Source organism: Poromitra crassiceps, assembly GCF_964638095.1.
Source record: "Poromitra crassiceps genome assembly, chromosome: 9".
NCBI lineage: Eukaryota > Metazoa > Chordata > Actinopteri > Beryciformes > Melamphaidae > Poromitra > Poromitra crassiceps.
This window is the reverse complement of record NC_139630.1, coordinates 34890676-34913417: the sequence shown is the minus strand read 5'-3', so window position 1 is coordinate 34913417 and position 22742 is coordinate 34890676. Positions and strand designations below refer to the sequence as shown.

At 42.8% G+C, this 22742-nt stretch overlaps 2 protein-coding genes across 2 annotated transcripts; one reads left to right on the top strand and one right to left on the bottom strand.

Moving 5' to 3' along the window:
• The first annotated feature begins 1909 nt into the window (after positions 1 to 1909).
• gzf1 (GDNF-inducible zinc finger protein 1) lies at positions 1910 to 9041 on the top strand. The gene is made up of 8 exons (XM_083643486.1): positions 1910 to 1933; positions 2439 to 3397; positions 3690 to 3873; positions 4871 to 5040; positions 5734 to 5828; positions 6213 to 6380; positions 6633 to 6790; positions 7888 to 9041. Exons 2-8 carry the CDS (start codon positions 2454 to 2456, stop codon positions 8623 to 8625), a joined length of 2457 nt encoding a protein of 818 aa, XP_083499612.1. The 5' UTR covers positions 1910 to 1933; positions 2439 to 2453; the 3' UTR covers positions 8626 to 9041.
• Positions 9042 to 10763: 1722 nt separating this feature from the next.
• On the bottom strand, positions 10764 to 22119 carry napbb (N-ethylmaleimide-sensitive factor attachment protein, beta b). The gene is made up of 11 exons (XM_083642756.1): positions 21959 to 22119; positions 19798 to 19877; positions 19403 to 19519; positions 17205 to 17251; positions 15950 to 16027; positions 15404 to 15459; positions 14795 to 14879; positions 14595 to 14699; positions 14447 to 14515; positions 14302 to 14352; positions 10764 to 12538 (listed from the first exon to the last, which is right to left on the bottom strand). The coding sequence occupies exons 1-11, from the start codon at positions 22057 to 22059 to the stop codon at positions 12437 to 12439; spliced, it is 891 nt and encodes a 296-aa protein (XP_083498882.1). The 5' UTR covers positions 22060 to 22119; the 3' UTR covers positions 10764 to 12436.
• Positions 22120 to 22742: the final 623 nt, after the last annotated feature.

Sequence of the window (22742 nt, the reverse complement as noted above, 5' to 3'; positions counted from 1 at the left end):
GAGAGAGAGAGAGAGAGTGAGTGAGTGAGTGAGTGAGTGAGTGAGTGAGTGAGTGTGTGTGTGTGTGTGTGTGTGTGTGTGTGTGTGTGTGTGTGTGTGTGTGTAGTGGGCAGAGGTAGGAGACAGGCAAATACGTGTTCCAGGTCAGAGCTGAAAACTGCCTCTGGTCCAGAGAGCAGCATGAGTCACCGGAAGAAGCAGATTGCTAGCTTGCAGGATTCATTAAGACAGATGTAAGGTATATGAATTCATTAAGACAGATGTAAAGTATATGAATTCATTAAGACAGATGTAAAGTATATGAATTCATTAAGACAGATGTAAGGTATATGAATTCATTAAGACAGATGTAAAGTATATGAATTCATTAAGACAGATGTAAGGTATATGAATTCATTAAGACAGATGTAAGGTAGCCTATATGAATTCATTAAGACAGATGTAAGGTATATGAATTCATTAAGACAGATGTAAGGTATATGGATTCATTAAGACAGATGTAAGGTAGCCTATATGAATTCATTAAGACAGATGTAAGGTATATGAATTCATTAAGACAGATGTAAGGTATATGAATTCATTAAGACAGATGTAAGGTATATGAATTCATTAAGACAGATGTAAGGTATATGAATTCATTAAGACAGATGTAAGGTATATGAATTCATTACGACAGATGTAAGGAATATAGATTTCCTCAGGAAGAAAAAAACAACAACAACCTTGGCAGCTGCAGAACAGCACCCCAGTGAATCTTCAAGTAGCTTTCCATATACTGTACCTCTGTACTCTGTACAACACTGTACTGAAACCATGTTGATGATTTATGTTGGCCTGTATCTGAATGGAGTAAATCTTTCAGCATTTTGGCATATTTTTTGGAAACCATTCCTATTTTAAACAATTGGTCAGGATCCAAAATGTATACAGCCTATAGAATAGTACTTGAGGCTTTAATGAGGCTGGCTCCAAAAGCAAGACTAGTCTGTCTGGAAACTGAAATAATGAAATGTTATAAATCAGTCGGCTGGTGGTGTCTGGACAGAAGTAACCTCATGTATTCTATTCACCTGGAACACAGTTGACAAGAAAGTGTAGGCAATTAACTTTAGATGTTTTTTTTCTCGGTGTATTAAATAACTAACCACATCTGTGAATTTAATCAGTTTCCAACATATTGGTGTTTACATTGGCAACATACATGTACATTTAGTTGTTAGGGATGTAGGCCAAGTTGCATTTTAGATTTTAATCCAACAGTCACTATAAACTTATCATAAAGTATCCTCTGTGCAATGGCACCACCATGTGGACACCAGAGAGTATTGCACACTAAACATAACATGGATCATAGGCAGACTGTATAAATATAGGTTCATAGGCCTATCAGTGTTTACTTTTTCTTCTTCATTACTTTCGCCAATAACAAATACTGTATGGGATTACTATTTCAAATTCAGCACTAATGTTGCAGTTATGATGCGTCATGTCACCCCCCGATTTATTAGTTTTTTTTTTAAGGGGCTCATTCACAGAAAAGAGAGTTTAGGCAACGTTAAAGAAGAGCGGTGGGAGGACTACTTTTATTTTATCTATCAAAAAGTATTAATACAGCAATAATAAAGTGACCGTATTACATCGGAAAGGAATAACACATCATGAGGGGAATAAAATCCCACCAGAATTGGTAAAACACAAAATAGATGGGCGCCGATTTTCCAGACGTTACGCGCTTTCTAAATGAACTGATCCGAGGCGGGTTATTTGTTCTTATCCGCGATACAAGGCTTGTAAAAAAGGCTACGAAGGACTGATCTCAAATCAGCCACCGCGGAACCGGATGTCGGTAAAAGAAAAAGACGAATCTCGTTGATTTCTACAGGAAATACCTTCAGTGTATTTTGTGAAGGGCTGCCATTTTACCGACCTTACGGTAAGAACTCTCGTTCGTGTTGATGTGTAGCAAACTGCCACACGTCCATTCATTCACGGTGTTGTCGATTACAGTTGTATCACCGAATAACCTCCTCTGTTTTCAGCTGACATTTAATGTGAAAGCTAGCTAACCTAACGTAGCTGGCTAGTTGTTGTGACTGACGGGCTAACGTTAGCTTCGCAAACCCGCTCTTGATGCATGCAGTTAATATTATGTACACAAAAATGAAACCAAATTGAATGTAGTCTGTGGTCATATAAAGTTAATTGGTTAATTGGTTTTTGGCTTATAAAGTGCACCTTAATTTAGTTGAGGCTAGAAGTTTCCAAATTAAAACATTAGCTGCATGTTGTGCTTTTGAGCAAGGCAGCTTGCTAACGTTAGCTTGCCTAATAATATGAACACCTATGTGTGTGTGTGTGTGTGGGTGGGAGAGAAATCGATACGATATACAGACAGACATGCATCACAAATAGCTGCCCGTTGTTGTTATTTTTCTCAGGAGCACCAATGAATAATGGCTGACACTGACAGAGTGGTGCAACTCGCCTCCAAGACCCACCATGAAAACATCCTGGCTTCTCTGCATAAGCTGCGGAAGCACGGTCAGCTGAGTGACCTCACGGTGCAGGTGGACTACCAGGGAGACGTGGAGGAGTTTCAGGTTCACCAGGTGATGCTGGCAGCATCCAGTGGCTACTTCAAGAGTATCCTCCTGTCGCGCGATGCTGCTCCTGAGAAATTATTACTCTCAAATATGCACACAGCCGAGTTCTCCAAGTTCTTGGATTTTGTGTACACCGGTAAAGTGGAAGTCGCGAGAGACAAGATTGATGACATCAGAGAAGCGGCGCTACTTTTGGATTGCAAGGATCTCTCGAAGGTTTGTGGCGAGGCCTTGAGTGCTGGTGACTCCAAAAAAACGACAAAGACCGCACCAAGGACCAGAGGGAGGAAACAGCCTAAAAGAGTACTTCTGAAGCGGCCACGCTCTCCAAAGAGCTCAGAGAGAGAAGAAGCCGGCTCAAAAAAGTTGAAGTCTGAAGAAGGCGAGCCTGAAGCTGGAGGCATACAGCTGAGCGTTAAGCCGACGGGTCGTAAAGTCCCTCGGAGGGGTTTAAACACCAAAAGAAAAAAGTCATCCAATCGGGCTTTGAACAATGCTAACCAGGAAACCAAAGAAGAGACAGAGGAGACCCAGAAGCTAAAGACTCAGCCACAGAGACAGGCTGAGTTGGAGTTGGACATGACGGCCTCTGATGTTGATGATGGGGAGGACGAGGGGGACATGCTGAATTATGACCCCGACGACCCCTTGTACTTGTCTATGGACGAGGAGGAGAAGGAGGAATGGGAGAGCCAGACCCAGAGGACATTAAAGAAAACATCCAAGGCCCAGTTCCAGTGTGAGAAATGCCAGCGGACCTTCCACTATGAGAGAAGCTACTTGAAGCACATCAGGTGGGACATAAACATAATCACGTTCCATGTGTTGCGTAACTTGCGTTTGATTGATTTTCCATTAGGATTGCATCATGGCAGCATGTGGAAATACAGTCACTCTTCCAGTGACTGTATTCGCAGACCACAGACTACATTAATCAATTATGTTTTGTGTGTTAATTTGTTCACATGTAATACACTTCTTGGCCTACAGTGCTTATATTAGGGCCATTACGCTTAACGTTATGTTCACATTTGAGCTCTGGGCTTCGAGTTAATGCTGCAACCTGTAACTCCTCTCTTTGGCCAGCACGTACCATGGAATCAAATCGGAAGTCATCTACCGCTGTGAGACCTGCCAGCAAATCTTTGCTAACCGTGGCAACCTGAAGATCCACGAGAAGCACGTCCACAATGATGAGAGACTCTTCACCTGCGAAGTCTGCGCCAAGACCTTCAAACGCAAGAAGGATGTTATTCGCCACCAACGACATGTGAGCATAATGGAGTGACTCCTTTCTTCCCACGCACTTCCTGTATGTAAAAACACATAGATACATACATACATACATACATACATACATATATTCATTCATTCATTCATTCATTTTTGGGATCATTGGTATGTGAATATTCCAGTGTGTAGTCAAGTCACTATCTCTCGAGTCCCCAGTGTTTGAGTCCGAGTCCAAGTCCGAATCACCAAATGTAAAACCGTTCACAAGTGGAAAGACGCCAGAAATGTTGTGCAATACAAGTCTGCTTTCCTGTCTGTTTACTGTACTGTGATGTGGGCTGTAGTGTATTTATTGCATGTGATGTTCTATGTTGGAACCTGGCTAATGTACTGAAAGCAAATTCCACCAGCCTGGCTGTGTGTGGTCATTAAAGTATCTAATCTAATCTAATTCTACACAAGGTTGCCCTCAAAATAGTATTTCGGCTGGAAATGGTGGCCATGTTGGGAAAAAAAATCTAGATTTTTGCGTGGCTAAAGGTTTTATGAAAAGAGGAGTATTGAGTCAATGTTGGTGGTGCTTCTTTCCAGATGTGAAACGTTTTTTCTGCTCCACTGTGAGTCTGAGACCAAGTCTGAGTCTGTAGTTACTGTACATGAGTACCATGTCGTACCATAATCGTGCCAAATTATTGGGGGCCTTTAAAAAAAAAACGAACATAAAAAATAAAATAAAAATGTCTTTATCAATTAAAAAGTGAGTCATCTGTGCTCAAGTCGAGTCAGGAGTCCTGAAAATGAGTCCGACTTGACTCGACTACAACACTGGAATGCTCACGTTATAAACACAATTGCAGTATTTACTGCAATTACTGCAATTTATCATACACCATATCTATTTCACTGATGTGATCCTGTTTCTCGTTTATAATGAAACCCGGCTGCATTGTGGACACAAAGCGTATGTGTTAATCTTCGTTAGTTCCTGATTTTGGACATTCTTTCCTCATCACGTCCCTGCTGCTGCCGCCCAGGTACACGAGCATAGCAGACTGCGACATGTGTGTCCGGACTGTGGAAAGGCACTCAGCTCCAAAACGGCTCTGACGCTGCACGAGAGAACGCACACAGGCGCCAAGCCCTATGAGTGCACCGAGTGCGGGGCCAAGTTTACCCAGAACTCTGCGCTCAAGATGCACCACAGGTACTGAGTTATACTGTGTATTCTGTCATGGTGACCAATCAATGGTGCTGCTGTTGTCGAGAGGTTCAAGTGGGCTTGTGACTGAAAGGTCACCGGTTTGAATCCCAAGATGGTCTGTGAAATGTGGGGTTGGGCAGAAGTAGTGAATGAGTAATGCTCTTCCATCCTCGACCAACACATAAGAATGTCCAACTGCTCCAGAGGGGTGGACAACATGAGAGGAATGGTTTCACTAGGTGCTTCATGTACTATATATTCAGGGCACTTTCCCTGGATAAATAATGTTTGTAAGTAATCTAATCATGCAACATAGCAGCATTCCATGTTATTATGTCACACAATATCAAAAGGGAATGCCACTCAAATTATCCCTATGTCTTCCATTCATTTGTGAACATAAGCAGTTCTTTGCTAGAGGCAAAAACCAGGGTGTCATCAGCAGCCTGAAGGTGCTGCATTGGTAATCATTTGAATAGGAGACCATTTGGAGGAGCCTGAATCTTAATTAGTGGTCTGAATGCTAATTAGTGCCTCATGAGTTTTATGGTATGGCAAAGCCATTAATTATGAACCCTCTTATTCATGGCTATGCCAGTAGTGGATGTTCAGTTTTTCATGATGAAAACATATTTCTAACATAGATGAGAGCTGAAATCTGGTTCCATTCCCCTTTGCTGTTTTCTGAATATTTAGGACTCACACAGGAGAGAAGCCATTTGCTTGTGACCAATGTGAGGCCAGGTTCACTCAGAAACACATGCTGGCCTATCATAAGAGATCCCACACAGGTCAGTCTGATGATAGTAATAACTGTATAACTGTGTTGGAAATGTTGATTTCTAGAATGCCACTTGTCCACTTTTGTTTAAAATATAGCAGATCTGGTCGTAAAAGCGTCATTTTGTGCACTGTTAACCTTTTTTCAAGACCGTTTCAAAGAAGAGACCAGTTCACCCAATATTAATAAATTAATTCGCTAATTGCCCTTTTTTAATGGCTATTTTCTGACATTTAAAAAGCATTTTTGCCCCAAGCCCATGTTCAGTAATAACCCATAAGAGACTTGATGGAAGTGGGCCTTATTGACTGAGAATTGATCAGTGGGTGCATATGAAGATAAGGCTATCCACACCTACCAAACGAAACATGATCATCTTGTTGTATCTTCCTAGGTGAAAAGCCTTTTATGTGCGAGTCCTGTGGGAAAAGCTTTGCATCCAAAGAATACCTGAGACACCACTCCAACATCCACACGGGCTCCAGGCCATACAAGTGCCAGCAGTGTGGCAGAGGCTTCGCTCAGAGAAATTCCCTCCATCAGCATTTAAAAATACACACAGGTAATTAGTGTAAAATGTCCACCTATATAGGGCAGGAAACAATGATGTATATGTTATTTGCACAGAGGCATAAGCAGATTTTCAGCTGAGAAATTAGTTATCTTCCTCACTGTTATCTTCCTCACCTCTTGAAAGTATTTGGACTCTAGTAGTACTAATGTGCCATTCTTACTCTCTCTGTGTGTGTGTGTGTGTGTGTGTGTGTGTGTGTGTGTGTGTGTGTGTGTGTGTGTCCTCTCTGGTGATTGTTAGGTGAGCGGCCGTACAGCTGTAAAGAATGTGAGAAGCAGTTCACTCAGCTCAATGCCCTCCAGAGGCACCAGCGCATTCACACAGGGGAGAAACCCTACATGTGTAGTCTCTGTAACCGCACCTTCACAGACAAGTCCACCGTCCGCAGGCACACTATGGTGAGTGGGGCAGACCTTACTATAGCAATACTACCAGAGGCTGATTTGATGGCTGCAACAGTGGTCAAACTTACTGTACTGTTACTGGCGGCAGTGCCAAAGTAGCCATAATTAAAGTAAATAACAGTAGGGGTTATGCCAGTAGCTCCCAACCTTGGGGTCGCGACCCCATTTGAATTGGGGTCGCGACCCCAAGGTTGGGAGCTACTGGCATAAAAAAAACACGTAAAGAAAACAACACCACCATCACCACACACAATTTAAAACTACCGAACAGGATTAGGGCCACTTGTGATTTTTTTTAAGTTCTTTTTTAAAGAGTTTAAGTCAGGATTCTGAAAATAAAAGTCAGAATTATGAAAATAAAGTTAGAATTCTGAGTTTACTGTCAGAATTGTGAGGAAAAAGTCAGAATTCTCAGATTAAAGTAAGATTGCTCAGATTAAAGTCAGAATTCGGAGGAAAAAATGTCATCACTGATGATGTCACTGATGATATTAACGATATACCGGAATTTGAATGTCTGGGGTCCCTACATTTTTGTGACCTCAAAGTGGGTTCACAACCCAAAAAAGATTGGGAACCCCTGGGTTATGCAATGATTACCAATGCATGTCTACCATTGCCAAATGTTATTCAAAGTTGTATACAGCAGATACAGTACATTCAAATAAAAACCACAAGCGAAAACCAGAAAGATCACAAATTACTTCATTGCTTGCCATAACAGTTTGCATAGCAATGAGTGAAGCACAGCTAGCCACAGTTTGTGTGAATAATCAGCATTGCCATATTGTTATTGGCATTCTGTGACACATCAGAATGCTTTGGTGAATCTACCCATTACATAAAAAAAAAAGGAAAAAAAAAAAATCAGCATTCATACAGTTGTTGGGAGGCTGCCTCAATGCATAAATAATAATAATTTGCATAAATGAGATTTGCATAATTGAGGCTCAACTGTAGTTTTCCTAAGCAACCCAAGTTTTTCCAAACTTGTTGCAGTTATGCAATATAATTCAAAAGGATGTGTTCTGCATTCTTCATTGTCCCTGGTTTAATATTTCAAAAGTAACATCAGCTTTTGTCATCACCAGACTCATGACACAGATGCGCCCTGGAAGACCTACCTGGTGGTGCTGGATGGAAATGTGGAGGAGAGGAAAGCCAAATCTCCTGCCAAGGGGAAAGCAGAGAAAGCCGGAAAGGCAGCGCAGAAAGCGAGCCAAGCTGGAGGTCCTGGTGGTGTGAAGGCCCAGGCTGAGACCATCATGGTGCCAGCGGAGCCGGTCACGCTGTCAGCTGACTGGGCCAGTCACGGCACCATCGCCCTGGTCAGTCACGGCTCTCTGGGCGGGATCACCGTCATCCACACCGAGATGCCGCCGGGCACCCAGCTCCAGCCCATCGTCACCACCGACGGCAGCATCATCTCCATAGACGGCTCGGCCATTTCCGTCCCCTTCTCCCTGCCCGTCTCCATGGCACACACTATCCCCATGTCCTGCGCAGCCGCCTCCTCTCTCTCCGTACCCATCTCCCTCGCTGTCCCTGTCTCCGAAGCCACGTTGGCCTCCGTTTCAGAGATGGCCACTGTGTCCACGTCATCGCTCTTGGAAGCTGCTGTTTCACAAACCATTTTGGCTCCAGTTTCAGAGACTGAGGCCGCTGCTGAGACGGCCATTTTGGATCCTGATATTCAAACTGTGATTGTCCTTGAGAAGCACTGTGTCACAGAACAGACAGCTGATGTCACAAGTGATGGACAGCAAAGGACAACTGAAGACACAAGTATTGAGGGGGCTGAGGGAGCTTCAGCTGATGACACTGTGTAGATTCATTTGTCTCTTGTACCTGGTGGTGGCTCTTGAGTGTAGATGTTTGACGCTAATAATGCCTGAGTGTGTCTTTTGACTGTGTGATGTGTTGCCATTCTGGCAAAAATCAAATCCCTCATTGTGAATCAACCTGGATTCCTGTTTATCACTCTCTTGCAACATCATGTATTCATTGAAAGTCCCAAGAATCAGTTGGGCTTTCGGCACATGTTTTAAGCTGCCAGGTGTACAATCTGGAAAGCTTAATGTAATTAGTATTAGCTTCATAAAATAAGTATTTTGTAATATATGGAATCCGACATGAATCGCACAACTGTTAGATCATATACAATAAAAAAAAATACATTGGGAAAATGGCGATTCTATTCTATATGTATGAAAATGTCACTGTTGCAGAGGTGAGACCAACAGCAGGACAGTAGAAGCATCAGCTGGGATATATTACCTTTATTATTGTCCATTTGCACAAGCCTACAGATCCAATCCATTAATACAAACTTTGGTCTGGCTCAATGTAACACAATGAAACAATACATGCGTAGTAACTGGCTATTTGGAAGGTTTATTGTGCTAGTAAAGTGTTAAGTTATCAGTAACTGAAGTTTCCACTTTCAGTTACATCCACAAGTTGCTCTGTTCTGTGTGTGTGTGTGTGTGTGTTGGACAGGGGTACTGGTACTGTATGAGACAGGCGAACAGTGTTTGAAAGTCAGAGTTGAAAACGGCACAGCCTCCTGTGGTCCAGAGCGTCACCGGAACAGAGCAGTGAAGGTTGCAGAATGAATTGAGACAAATGTAAGGTGGATGATTTCCTCAGGAGGAAGGGCAAAAACAACGTTGCATTTGCAGAGCAGCACCCCAGTGAATCCTCAAGTAGCTTTCCATACACCTCTGACAGCAGCATGCATACTGAAACTGTGTTGATGATTTACGTTGGCCTGCATCTGCTTCAGCATTTTCGGTATCGTTTTTCTAAACCATTCCCATACTAGAATACTTGGACATTTAATGAGGCTAGCACTCAGAACAAAAGTAATCACCGCTGTTGTACTTCGGAAATGTTAAATGAGTTAAATTCACTCTTAGGCTAGGCTCTGGTGGTGCTCTTGGCAGAAGTAAACCCATTTCAGATGGGCTGCTGCATTTCACAAGAAAATGCAGGTAGTCTAATGGAATTATGATTTTGATGCTAACTAATCACATTGAATCAGTTTCCATCATAATTTTGATGGTTGCAGAGTAAACAACATATACAGTAAATGTGTCACTTGGACGCTGAAGACAGCCTAAGGCCAAGTTGGAAAACAATCAAGCTTCTATCATGTTTTGTCCCACTAAGCATGTTAGATATTGGATTTTAGAGAGATCAATGTTGCGTGGTAACAAGGATCAGTAATGTTGTTACTTTTCCCGTAAGTAGCCCAACAACAAATAACGACTTTGTTGATTGGCTCAATTGATTTTGTTTTGACAAATAACACATGGGCAGTTCTCAGAGACAGATATTTGCATAAAAAAGGAGGGCGGAGAAAGCTAAAACCATTGTGGTCCTTTGGGGGAAAGGGGTTTGGTGTGGGACACTGCAGCAGATCTGCAATGAAAAATGAAATTCCTGTTTGTCAACTGAGCTCATTTCCAGACTAGAGGTCTGGTTGATCAGACACATGGCCTCGCTTGGCGTCTGGATTGGGGGCGCCCTCCAGTGCATCGTCCCCTTCTCCCCGTCTATCCCCATGTCCTCTGCATCCTCACTGTTCCTGTCTCTGAAGCTACGTGGGCTTCTCACTGAGGTTATTCTATTTTTTTTTTTACAGTTTTACACTGTCCTATTTTTGACTGACGTTTCGACAGTGTCACAGGAAAAAAAGCTTAATTGTGAATCAGCCTCGTATGTGAGGACTATCTCATTGTATTCTTTGTTCCAAGTCCAAGAATCTGTTGAGCTGTAGTCACATTTTTAGATGACCATGTGAGTGTACAATCTCAAAACATTAAGTACTAAATGCAATTAAGCAATAGGCCTGCATGTCATGGAAATGTTGGATTATTTAGCCTACTACACAAACAATTAAAGCAAATGGCAATTCATATATGTCATTGAGAGGTGAGACCAACAGCAGTACAGAAACATCAGCTAGGTTATAGTGTCTTTATTTATTGTCCATTCGCACAAGCATACACTGTACAGATCAAATCAACGGTCCACTGTTATTCCTTCTGGGAGAAGCTTGATATGTAGGGTGACTGACCCTTTAGTCAAAACTTTGGTCTGGCTCACACTAGTGAATGAAACACAACACTAAACTACACACAATGACATGCTTAGCAACTGGCCATTTAGAAGGTGCACTGTGACTACTGCACTAGTAAACCTTCAATGATACGTTCACAACACAACACCGCACACGATGAATGACTGATGATGCACATTTCGTCAAGATTACTGCCCTGGAAATACGGAGTAGTAAAGGCTTATGTCCACCAGCTCCGGTACGGCTCCGGTGGTACGGCTCCGAACAGACCCACACTCATGTAATCTGTCAGACGTATGCGGGATCCGACAAAAATAGCACAGGTGCGTAATTTTTCCGTACCGCATGTATTGTCCATCTATTAACATGGGCGAGAGTCGATCCGGCAATTTGACCGGATCCGCAACGCAGCCGTAACGCATCTGGTGTACATTGCCTGGTCAGTGCTCTCCACGCAAAAACACATGTTTCACAAACAATAAACCGCAGCTTACAGATTCAAACATTCAAAAATAACATGACATTGGTAAATCCTCTCACATATTAAATAATAATAATAATAATACTATGTATCGAGAAAAAAGCATCAGTGGGTGATATTTAGGTATTTATGTTTTTTAACAGTCTACATTTGATGCTTATTGTGGTACACTGATCATGCCCTTAAAGAAGAGTCTCCTCCCATCTGTAACTATAAGATGGAAACAAATTAGTTTTCATTGTGACTGGAATGACTTGAGTTGTGAGAACCACTTGTTCTTACAACTCATACTTTGGGAACCCCAACAAACACAAATTAAGAGAATACATTCTTGAAAAACCCATACACACTATGGATTGAACTTGGAATAAAACAATCATTTGTACAGCAAACTAAAAACTTAATTTGTTTTAAAATATATAATGAAAACAAATTACATAAAAAAATGTGACTAACAACTAACTGTACAAATCATGCAGTGCTTGTTCTCAATACTAACATCAGATTCAATACCCTCCATCCCTCGGGTCAGATTTCAGCATAAAAAGGGAATTGCAGCTATCCTCTAAACAGAGGTGAGGGCAAGATGGTTTACATCCTAAATAGGTTGGGTTATGCTTCCACTACACACTATAGTGATTACACTACACATTATAGTGATTACACTACACACTATAGTGAGCAGTCAAACGTTCACAATCACAAGCAGACACTGCTCTCGAGACGCTCCACGGATTGCAGCAACATTACAATTTGGACATACTGCGTGATGTACAATGTTACAATTTGGACATACTGCGTGATGTACAATGTTACAGTTTGGACATACTGCGTGATGTACAATGTTACAGTTTGGACATACTGCGTGATGTACAATGTTACAGTTTGGACATACTGCGTGATGTACAATGTTACAGTTTGGACATACTGTGTGATGGCAAACCTAGGCTGGGTAGTGCACGAGAAACAATATGTGTCGAGGTGAGTGACAGGGTGTGTGTGTGTGTGTGTGTGTGGGATAGCATGCTGTGATGGATTGGCCCCTCCATGCTGCGTTTCCACCCTCTGGCTCTGCTCACTTCAGATCGCCCTCATCGCCCTGGATGGACTTCTTGATGCGCAGCAGGAGGGTCGTGTGCCACTGGTCCAGACGGGAGATCGAGTCAAAGTCCTTCACCTGCAGAGGGACAGAGAGCGCACAGATGAGCTTGTGCAGTCAAGTCACAGTATGCTTGCAAGTCCAAGTCAAGTCTCTTATGGATGAGCGTTCTATCATCTGCTGCATGTCATCCGGTCTGCTTAGAACACTGCATAGCTACAACTAAGGAATTCAAAGCATGTACTGTATTATCCTCACTCCTTATCTATTAGAATACAGTAGCAGCAATGATTAGAGATGACATTAGTAGACATTTCCTTCATGTCAACGCACCAAAAAATAAAAAAATAAACAAAAGAAAAAGATTGTTCACAAGTCCCAAACCTTCAAGTCCAAGTCAAGTCTCAAGTCTTTGAGGACGAGTCTCAAGTCAAGTCTCAAGTCACTGTGAGTGAGACTTAAAGGATGGCTTTCCCGTGGGGAATATGAATATATATTAAATCTCACGCCCCTAAGGTTTTCGAATCCGTTGACATTTTTGAAATTGGTTGTTTACAGCCAGATATCAACCAAAATCCACTCTGTGTGGGGGGGAGGGGCGGGTGCGGGGAGCCGAAATCCTACAGTTCCCACAATGCACTGGGCTCGCGTGGCCTTAGATTCCACGCCCACCCCTCAGGCATTTGGCTGATATCAAACTCCAGTAGGTGGCGGTAATGCACATATATGTTTGCCAACCGCCATAAAACTCAAAGAAGAAGAAGAAGGCTTCGACATAAATAATTATGAGAAGAAGAAAAAATCAAAAATAAAATTGCCTCCAAATTGCAGCAAATTTAAACCGAAGTATATATGTCGGGAGATGTCTTCATAAATTTTTTTTCATGCATTTTAAGGCATTTTCCAAGGAGTTACGCGCATCTGATGTTGTAACTATTTCATGTAAAAATGTGTAAAAACGGGTACATTGCTCAGCGTTGATTTCGTTACTTCAACGCACCTACTACTAGATGTAAAATTTGACGAGCTTTCCAATGCCGCCAGTCCCGTGTCTGTCCGTGCTTCCGTTCCCGAGATATGGTCTCTTTGCAAGGAGCTATGGAAAGCTAATATTAGCTACCATAGGTTAGGCGGTGGAAAAAGATGGCTGCCTTTTGGTTTTTTTCAAGACCTCTGAAGGGGCGTGGAGGACCTCTAGAGGCGGGACCATGGCAGCACAGGCCCACAAGTAGTGTAGTCCATAGGTGCTCGACTTCCGCAAGGCGGACTTGGCCCAGATGACGCAAAACGCGTCGGCTGGGCCAAAAAATATGTGAGAGATGGTTGATCGCTTTGGCTGTGAAAAACCAATTTCAAAAATTTCAACGGATTCGAAAACCTTAGGGGCGTGAGATTTAATATATATTCATATTCCCCACGGAAAAGCCGTCCTTTAAGTGCGACTCAAGTCCAAGTCTCAAGTCCAAGTCCCCATCTCTGAGTTACACTACAGCTTTGCCCGCCGTGTTTAACGTGGCATACCGGTATTACATAATAGTGGACATATCTTATACTTTGAAACAATAACAGTTCACTGTTTTGATGTTTTGCTGGCTTTTCTGATGTATTTGGAAAAGACAAAATAATTGTGTGTGGAAGTGGAATTCTTGCCACTAGTATACCAAACCATAAGAGGCACTGGGGTTTCTGTGCTCAGTGCTCACCAATAACAATGTGTTGATTTACATTTGTAGATAGAACACGTGTACTCAGATCAATGCCAATGGAGAATATGGTTATGGAACATGGGAACTAGGTCGAGTTTGAAACTGGAGGAATTCCTTAGGGTATACATGACTTACTGCTTCTGTGAAAGCTTCGCAGTTCTGTTCCTCATGAGCGTCCAGAAGTTTCTGTCAAACAAAAAAGTAGGTTAGTCACAGAATCAGAAAGGATTGGGGGGAGGGGGAGTAAGACTTTCATCAAATTCCTCCAAGTTCTACCTACCTTCAGCAGCTTGCATTCTCGAGAGTCTGAAAAAGCCGGGAACATCTCCTCATACTTTTCAACCGCAATCTGTGGAGACACAGAGTGTTAACATTCATCTGCACAACATCCCAAAGCCTGAGACTGAGCCGTATGCCTATGAGCTTGCCTTAGCGTTGAGCTCATCCACAATGAAATGGCAGAGGGAGGCTTTGAAGAAGTATTCTTTGGCGCTGTATTTCAGCAATGGGTTGTCCATGGTGTTGGCTCCAACCTAGGCAAATCCAATTCATATGAAGTGTGTTCAAGATGTCAGTGCCACCAAGTCAAGTACCAATTCACACAAGTGCAGCAATGACACAAACCCACCTGCTCATAGATCTCAATGGCCTTCTGGTACTGCTCCAACTGAGCGCTGTAAGCCCCCACCTTCAGCAGACACTTGTTGGCAGAGCTAAGAGGACAAAGTGCATAAGACGAAGGAACACAACGCATCAGAATACACAAACATAAACTACATCATATATATTAGGAGTTGGTGAAATCGATTCATGTTAGAATTGCGATTGTTTTTGTGTGTGATTCTGCATTGATGCACAACAAAAGAAAAGAAAATCTGAGATCTGAGCGTTGTTTACATCCGTCATTCATGTTAGCTATCTTGATAGCTCATGGCAGAAAAATGTGTACACATAATTCATTTTGATGGTGAGATTCAAGCAAAGGAGGAACTTGTAAGAGTTACACAGTAGTTGGGTTTCCATCCAACTGTATCGCAAATTTGAACCGAATTCTGAGAAAATCGGCAAAAGAAAATGCGATATTATGCGCGTTTCTATCCACTACTATTATGCGGATATTAGAAGTTATAGATTGTGATGCATCGGGAATCGTAGCTTTAAAAATGGAAACTGAATCGAATTGGAAGGACCCTGAAGATTCCCACAGCTAATACAGTCTTATGAGATGAAACAGTACCTGTTTGATTCTTCTCCTTTGTAGTAGTCTGCTGCTTGTTCATAATGTGCAATCGCCTGTAGAAGAAGAAAAACCACGGACGCTGTAATCTAAAGTGATCCTCAAAATGACCCAATAATGGTAATATTAATAACTAGGCATCTAGGCTCGCACACGTAGCTCGGCCTTGCCTGCCCTATTGGCGCACGTGGGGTGTGTGCCCCATTATGACATCACTGATCAGTTTTGTCACAATGCCTTTGTGTGTGTGTGTGTGTGTGTGTGTGTGTGCGCGCGCCCTTATGACATCATCACTGATGACATCACATCATTAGCTAATTAGCCTAATTAAAAAATCCAGCCGTGTCACCTGCATGGGTGCCCTTTACACACCCTGAAGGTTTCAGCCCGATCGCACGTAAAACGGCATACCTGTGGCCGAACACAGAACTTGAAACAAAGTCCACATACTCAATTATATATATATATATATATATATATATATATATTACTGATAGCATTACTATGTAACTATTAGATATACTGTACATGAACGCGTACACACACCTTCTCGATATCCACCAGTTCAGACTCATAGATCTCTGCAATGCTGATGTGGTGTTTGGCTGCGATGGTGAATCTTCCCTGGAGGAGGAGGAGGAGGAGAGGAAATCATTACTAACTGGATCCAGCCAGAGGAGCCCCTCTCCATTATGTTCTCAGTGCAGAGAGGAGAGCAGCAGCAGCAGCTTGTGGCTTCACAACTAGAATGTATTTGCCTTTCAAATTAAACCACGCTTGAAACACTGACTAACAAGGAGGGATTTGATTTGATCCAGGTATCAATGCACCAAACGGTATTTTCCTCAAGACTTGTGCTTTTATGAATCATGTCTTGGTCGGGGCTAGGGATGTTCATTTTGAAAATTTTCCAAAATCGATAATCGGTGAAAATTAACGATCAATTATCGATTATCGATCATATTAATACTTAGATTTTTTTTTTTTTTTTTTTTTTACAAAATGAATGCCTATGGCAGAAAATACGAAAGACAACGTGTTCTCCTCAATTAACTCTTTATTTCAATGTGTCTCCTCTCCAACACTGCTGTCCCCGGCGCATGCCGGTGTGAATTTCCCATGTTTAAAACAGTTTTGTTGGCACAAAGGCCCGTGCCCAGCCAGAAAACTAGAGACTATATGAAGCTCCACCTCACGTTAGTCGGCTGTGCAATGGAGTGGGGCGAGGAGGAACGAATTCCACCCAAACCTAGTCCAAATTTTTTTTTTTTTTTTTTTTTTTTTTTAAATAATTAAAAAATCGATCCAAATGCCACAGGATCGATTCCAATCCTTAACGATCAATTATCGATTTTCGATAATTGATGAACATCCCTAGTCGGGGCTCAACAACAAGTCCCAGGAGTGATCGATTCAAAAAGGGGACTGGTGCTCCAATCTGAAGAGATGACACTGCACTAATAGTAATACTTCACTGCTCTAGCTATACTCAATATTAGCTACTTCCTGAGCACCACAATGCAGACATATAATCACTTTGGTTGGCTCTCCACTGCATTCACAAAAAAGATTATATTCTCATTTTAACTATCATTTACTACAAGTACATTTTTGACAGCACAACACAACACAATACAATGCTACATGCTACTACGTCTCCAGCAGCGATCAGTGACAGTGACACATTATCTGGCTAACATGCTGTGCACAATTCAATAAAGAAAATATCACATCAGACAGTGGGCACAAAGGTAAGAGAGAGTGACTGTACAGAGGGAAGCTTTTTGTCTGTGCATCTTACCATGTCTGTGTATATATCGATGGCTGCGTTTAAACACTTGATTGCCTCTAGGGGCAGCATAGAGGGAAGAGGAGGGAATGGTTAGACCCTTCAACAGCACAGCATACTACTACACGGGGTGGTTGTTCAATGGGGTGAAATAGGGATGGAAAGTAAAAAGCAAAAATAAAGTTGTATTATATCTTTCCTTAGACAGATGTTAGAGAGTAGAGGTTAAATACATACAACACCAGCACATGCAAGATCCTGTGGTCTAGGGTCTAATCCACTAATCCCCGCCTTCATTTCCTCCCGTCTCGACTACTGTCACTCACTCCTCCATCGACGCCAGCCTCATCAACAGACTCCAACTGGTCCAGAACCAGAACGCAGCCGCCCGACTTCTTAGTCACACCAAATCCTGTCACCACCTCACCCCAGTCTTAAAAGAACTTCACTGGCTTCCCATCTCCTTACCGGATCAACTACAAACTCCTCGTCATCACTTACAAAGCCCTTCACCAACTGCCTCCCCCCCCATATCTCATAGACCAAGTCCAGGTCCAAACCAGGGCAGCTCCCAGGCGCTGGAACTCCCTCCCCCCTGACATCAGAGACTCTGTGAGTCCCCCACAGTTTTTCAATCCCGATTTAAGACCCATCTCTTCTCCTCTGCCTTCTCTTAGACGCCACCCCCCCCCCCCCCCACGCCCCATCCGTCAATCTCAGTCCATAACATCCTTCAAACAGGCCCTCAAGACCCACCTCTTCAACCTCACCTTCTCCTCCTAACCTCACTCCACTCTACCTACTGTCCCCACCTTTCATGAATGTTTCCAAATTAAAGTATTTATTTCTGTGTTTTCTGTAAAGCGACTTTGAGTATTTAGAAAAGCGCTATATAAGATAAATGTATTCTTATTATTATTATCCCTCCTTCTGTGTCTGCGTTGTTTGTCCACTGTCTCACTAACGCTGTATAGTGAGTTCTAGAAAAGTGCTATATAAATGCCATGTATTATTCTTATTCTTATTATAAAATCACCTTCTCTTGTTTTCCTTCTGGCTTGCTGAGAATCATCTGGGTGTGGTGTGTGTGGGGGATACAAAATGTCAATTTTCGCTGCTGCTGTGGTCCTGTATGTCAAAGCCACCCATGCATACAAAGCCAGATAATAGCCAGCCAGCTACCATCCCCCCAGACCACTGGCTACTCCTACACTTAGGAGAATATCCAATGAAGCTGCAGAGAGGTCAAACAAAGAGGATCATAAATCAGCATTCAATTCAAGAGCAATACGTTCAGCACATTGTCATTCCTCTGCTGCTTCCATTAAGCAACAGTGACACAAATACCGGTAAGACGGATTGTAAAAGGCACAATTTGCCTCAAGTGCAGCGTGGTAGCTACTAGCTAGGGACTCAGTGGTTTACTGTCCTGATTTCTGAAGCTCTGATAAACGGACAACATTGTGACAATTCAGCCTCGGAGATGACAGTCGATTCTGTACTCCAGTAGGGAAATGTGTGATCTACCATGACTCATCTCTGGAGAATTAACTTGTTCCCCAGCAGAGGACCTGTCCCACTTTATAGAGATCAACAGTCACGTGACACACGTCACGTGACGTGGCTCCGTTCTGGAAGAGAATTCCCCATTCATTTTTTCCATAGACGTTGAGATTTTTTTTAATATAAAGATAGAACTCTTCATATAAGCCAACCTAACCTGACTTGTGGCTTCTACAGGAACATATACCATTGTTTGACAACTAGCTAGCTCGTGGTAAGGCTACCTTGGATGTTACGACATTATGGGCTAATCGCAAAAAAAAAATAAAAAAAAATCACAATAGAGAAAATGAATGGGATTTTTTTTACTTCCGGGACCGGAGTGTCACATGACCGTTGGTTGAGCTGTATTAGCTTAGCCTTATTTTCACACTGCTGGCTGTGGGAATCCTCTGACTGGCCAACTTACTACAGCAGCCGAAACAATATTCATGAAATGCGCAAAAAAGATCAATATTCTGATTATGCATAGCTCTTTTCTTCAAGGAGTGACATCTAGAGAAGAACACATCGGTGATAAATAACCCGATAACACTAAACGCATTATTATTAACAACCTATATAAGTATGAGTTCAAGGAGAATGAAAAATTAAAAAACAGTGTGAGCTTGTTGGAAGTGAATGCAAGTACAACAGCCCAGTCTCACCGTTTGGGTCCGCCTTCTTGAAAGCATTCCCTGCGTCGATGAAGCTGGTGGCACAGTCGTGCTTGTTCTGGAGCTGCAGGTGGAGGCGAGCGGCCTGGCAGAAAGCATTTCCAGCAGCTGCAGACAGACGAAAGTGAGAAGGCGGCCAGAAACATACATGCACACACACAGGCACTCAAATACATTGCATTTAGCTCACACTCAACAACACTATGCAAATCGTCCCACCTGTTTTACTTGCGGCACCTTCAGAAGTGCTGCGCTTTGCAAGTTATACAGTGGGAAGCACAGTGCCAAGAAATAGCACATAAGCCTACAATCTCTCAAGTGTGTGGTAAATTATAGGCAAGATATATCTTTAGTGCTATACTATGGAATTAAACAGCATGTCGCACCGCTCCAGTTCTTGGCCATCTTGAACATGTTGGCTGCTCTGCAGTACATCTCACACGCCTCTTCCACCTTGTGAGGTCCTCTAGACAAAAGACGGGGCACAGAAAGCAGGTGGACATAAATTTCATAGACAGTCGTACACATTTTCATGTGGTTTCCAGGGAACGCTACGGTCAAACTGATACGAAAAACAGAGCTGAGCCACAAGGCAAAGCTCTCGATCTGCTGGGTCGATCTTCGGTCCTACTCTCACCTATGGTCATGACCGAAAGAACAAGATCGTGGATACAATCTGGTACGGATGCCACCTGGTCACCTCCATAGGGAGGTGTGTTCCAGGGACGTCCAGCTGGGAGGAGACCACGGGGCAGACCGAGGGCTAGGTGGAGAGATTATATCTCCATGCTGGCCTGGCAATGCGTCAGGATCCCCCAGTCAGAGCTGGCTAATGTGGCCGGGGAAAGAGACGTTTGGGGTCCCCTGCTGGAACGGCTACCGCCACGACCCGACCCCACGGATAAGCGGTTGAAGATGAATGGATGGGTGGATGGATGGACTAAGGTCAAACCGGTAAAAAGACCACCAGCCTGGCGGACATATTGTATTGATGGTTCTCACAAATGAAATTGCATCTTATTAAGAGGTTTAGGGTGATGAACAGACTGCCAAGCTGTTGCATTTCTCTGGAAGCTGTGTTATCCAGATTAATCCTGCTATAGGCATTAGAGCTCTCTCTCCCTCCGTGACATGAAGTGGACCCCTGGGAGCTCACTGGGCCTGGACTTGTAATAATTATCTGGCCCTCCAACCATGACGGGCGATTGCATCATTATTTATTACTCAGCTAGCTTTGTCATTCTAAAGCCCGGAGTTATCAGGCGCAGCAACTGAAGACTCAGAAATAACTGGGGTCAAAAAGGACTGGGAGACTGGGAACAAAATTGAGTCACGTAGGCCCCAAGCTATTACACACACAGTGACACACAAACTCATATTCAGTGTATATTACACATTCATGCAAATGTAATATGAAATTAATACATGGTTTAGATTTACAAAGCACCCTCCACAAAAGCATGCTCCACTTTGGAAAACAGGACAATTGTTTCTAAACATGCTACCAATCTTGTAGTTTACATGACATCTAGCATATTTAACTGTTACGTATATTTTACATAGAGGCAGCTGTTGTCACTAAAATGAGAACTTGACCAAAGCCTATCCATTTAATATAAGCTATGTCGTATGAAATGAAATCTCCAGCCTGCATTTTAGCAACATCTGGTAGCCTCAGCATGCATGTTCAGCGTGCATGTTTGCCTAATAACATTCCCTTTAAAGCCTCAGTCTAGTGGTTGCTCTCAGTATCTGGCGTGTTCTGCAGACTCGGCACTAATGAAAGAAAACCGTTCATGTTTAATCGTCCAATTCAATACAGTACAGTACAGTACAGTACATGGCGTTTGCCAGGAGTGTTTCCGTCTTGGCATGTGAATGCTGGGAAATGGTCAAAAAAGATCTTGTGACAAGAGTAGTCAAGTGTGTGTGTGTGTGTGTGTGTGCGTGTGTGTGGTGTGTGCGTGCGTGTGTGTGTGTGCGTGTGTGTGGGGTGGGTGGGTGTGTGTGTGTGTGTGTGTGTGTGTGGGTGTGTGTGTGTGTGTGTGTGTGGGGTGTGTGTGGGGTGTGTGTGTGTGTGGGGTGGGTGTGTGTGGGGTGTGTGTGGGGTGGGTGTGGGGTGGGTGGGATGGATTGGGGTCACCTTCACAGAAAGTAAAACCATACTATAAACTATAAGATACCTAGCGTTATGTGTTAGCAGAAACTGGATGAACTGCGTAACGGGCTGTCTAGCAAATAGTGACATTGGCTAACGTTAACTATACATTGATTCAGTGGGAGGCAGTCGTGGCCAGCTGGCTTGTTTACATCATAATAACGGGAACAGCTAACTGGTAATCATTCAGAGACTTTTGAATGTCACGTATTGCGCCCTGTGGCTTTATGTCTGGACGTGTGCTAATAGAAACAGCCTGCGTGCCAAGTTTGCTAACGTTAACGTTAGCTGTCAAGTCATGAGCTGCTTGCTAACAACACAGTGATCGCTAGCTATAACCTAGCGGTAGCTGTTTGTTCTTTGGTGCAGTGCTGTTGTCGGTGTCTTACCCTCCAAACATTCCTCCTAAGAAAGAGCCTGAAGACTTCACTTTTTTGTCAGCATCAGCCATGAGCTGAATTGCTTCCTTTTCTTTTCCAGAGTTGTCCATTCTGTCGTATTGAGCAGAAATGCAAACTTATGGTTAGCCAGAAAAATACCCCCGCAGACACTTCTGCTCTGGATAGTGAGGAATAGGATTACAGTCGATGGTTTACGCATGCGTGCACCTGTGAATAGCTTTGGCGAGTAATTACGAGGCATCATGGGACTTGAAGTGTCTTCCGTGACAAACACAGTTGGCCTTAAGGCGCATGGAACTACAACTCCCGGGGAAAATAAGAAGCCCGGTGTTACGTAACATCGGTTAGCATTTCGCATAAAAAAGGATATTTGTGACTTTTCACTCATGACATTTGACCCAAACCATCAAGTATTTTATTTTTTACACCTTCATACAAAAAGGAAAGAAGAAAAATCACCGTTAAAGAAGCAGCATAATCTGTGTACATTACATTAATGTGCAGCAGAGGGCGCTAAAATATCACTGCTAAAATCTATTTATGATAAACCCTCCTTCCTAAAACCTGGCAATCAGGAAATAACCTTTTCCCTAGATCAGAAATCATATCCGGTGTATGCCGAATTGCATAACTTAAGATATGACACATCATAAAAGTGCTATCATAGTGATTAAAGTGATACATAGAGAAGATAGAAGGCAAAGAATACATTTATTATATAATATAAAATATATAATAATAATATATATTATTCTTAAACTATTGCCTTACG

What these genes read in the sequence shown, in the direction of transcription:
- gzf1 (XM_083643486.1), top strand. Translation starts at nt 2,454, where the DNA reads ATGGCTGACACTGACAGAGTGGTGCAACTCGCCTCCAAGACCCACCAT. An exon ending in GCGCTCAAGATGCACCACAG is followed by an intron (nt 5,041 to 5,733) that starts GTACTGAGTTAT and finishes CTGAATATTTAG; the next exon opens with GACTCACACAGGAGAGAAGC. An exon ending in CCGTCCGCAGGCACACTATG is followed by an intron (nt 6,791 to 7,887) that starts GTGAGTGGGGCA and finishes TGTCATCACCAG; the next exon opens with ACTCATGACACAGATGCGCC.
- napbb (XM_083642756.1), bottom strand. Translation starts at nt 22,059, where the DNA reads ATGGACAACTCTGGAAAAGAAAAGGAAGCAATTCAGCTCATGGCTGAT. An exon ending in GATGGCCAAGAACTGGAGCG is followed by an intron (nt 19,520 to 19,797) that starts GTGCGACATGCT and finishes GTCTGTCTGCAG; the next exon opens with CTGCTGGAAATGCTTTCTGC. An exon ending in GCGAAGCTTTCACAGAAGCA is followed by an intron (nt 12,539 to 14,301) that starts GTAAGTCATGTA and finishes GTCCCTCTGCAG; the next exon opens with GTGAAGGACTTTGACTCGAT.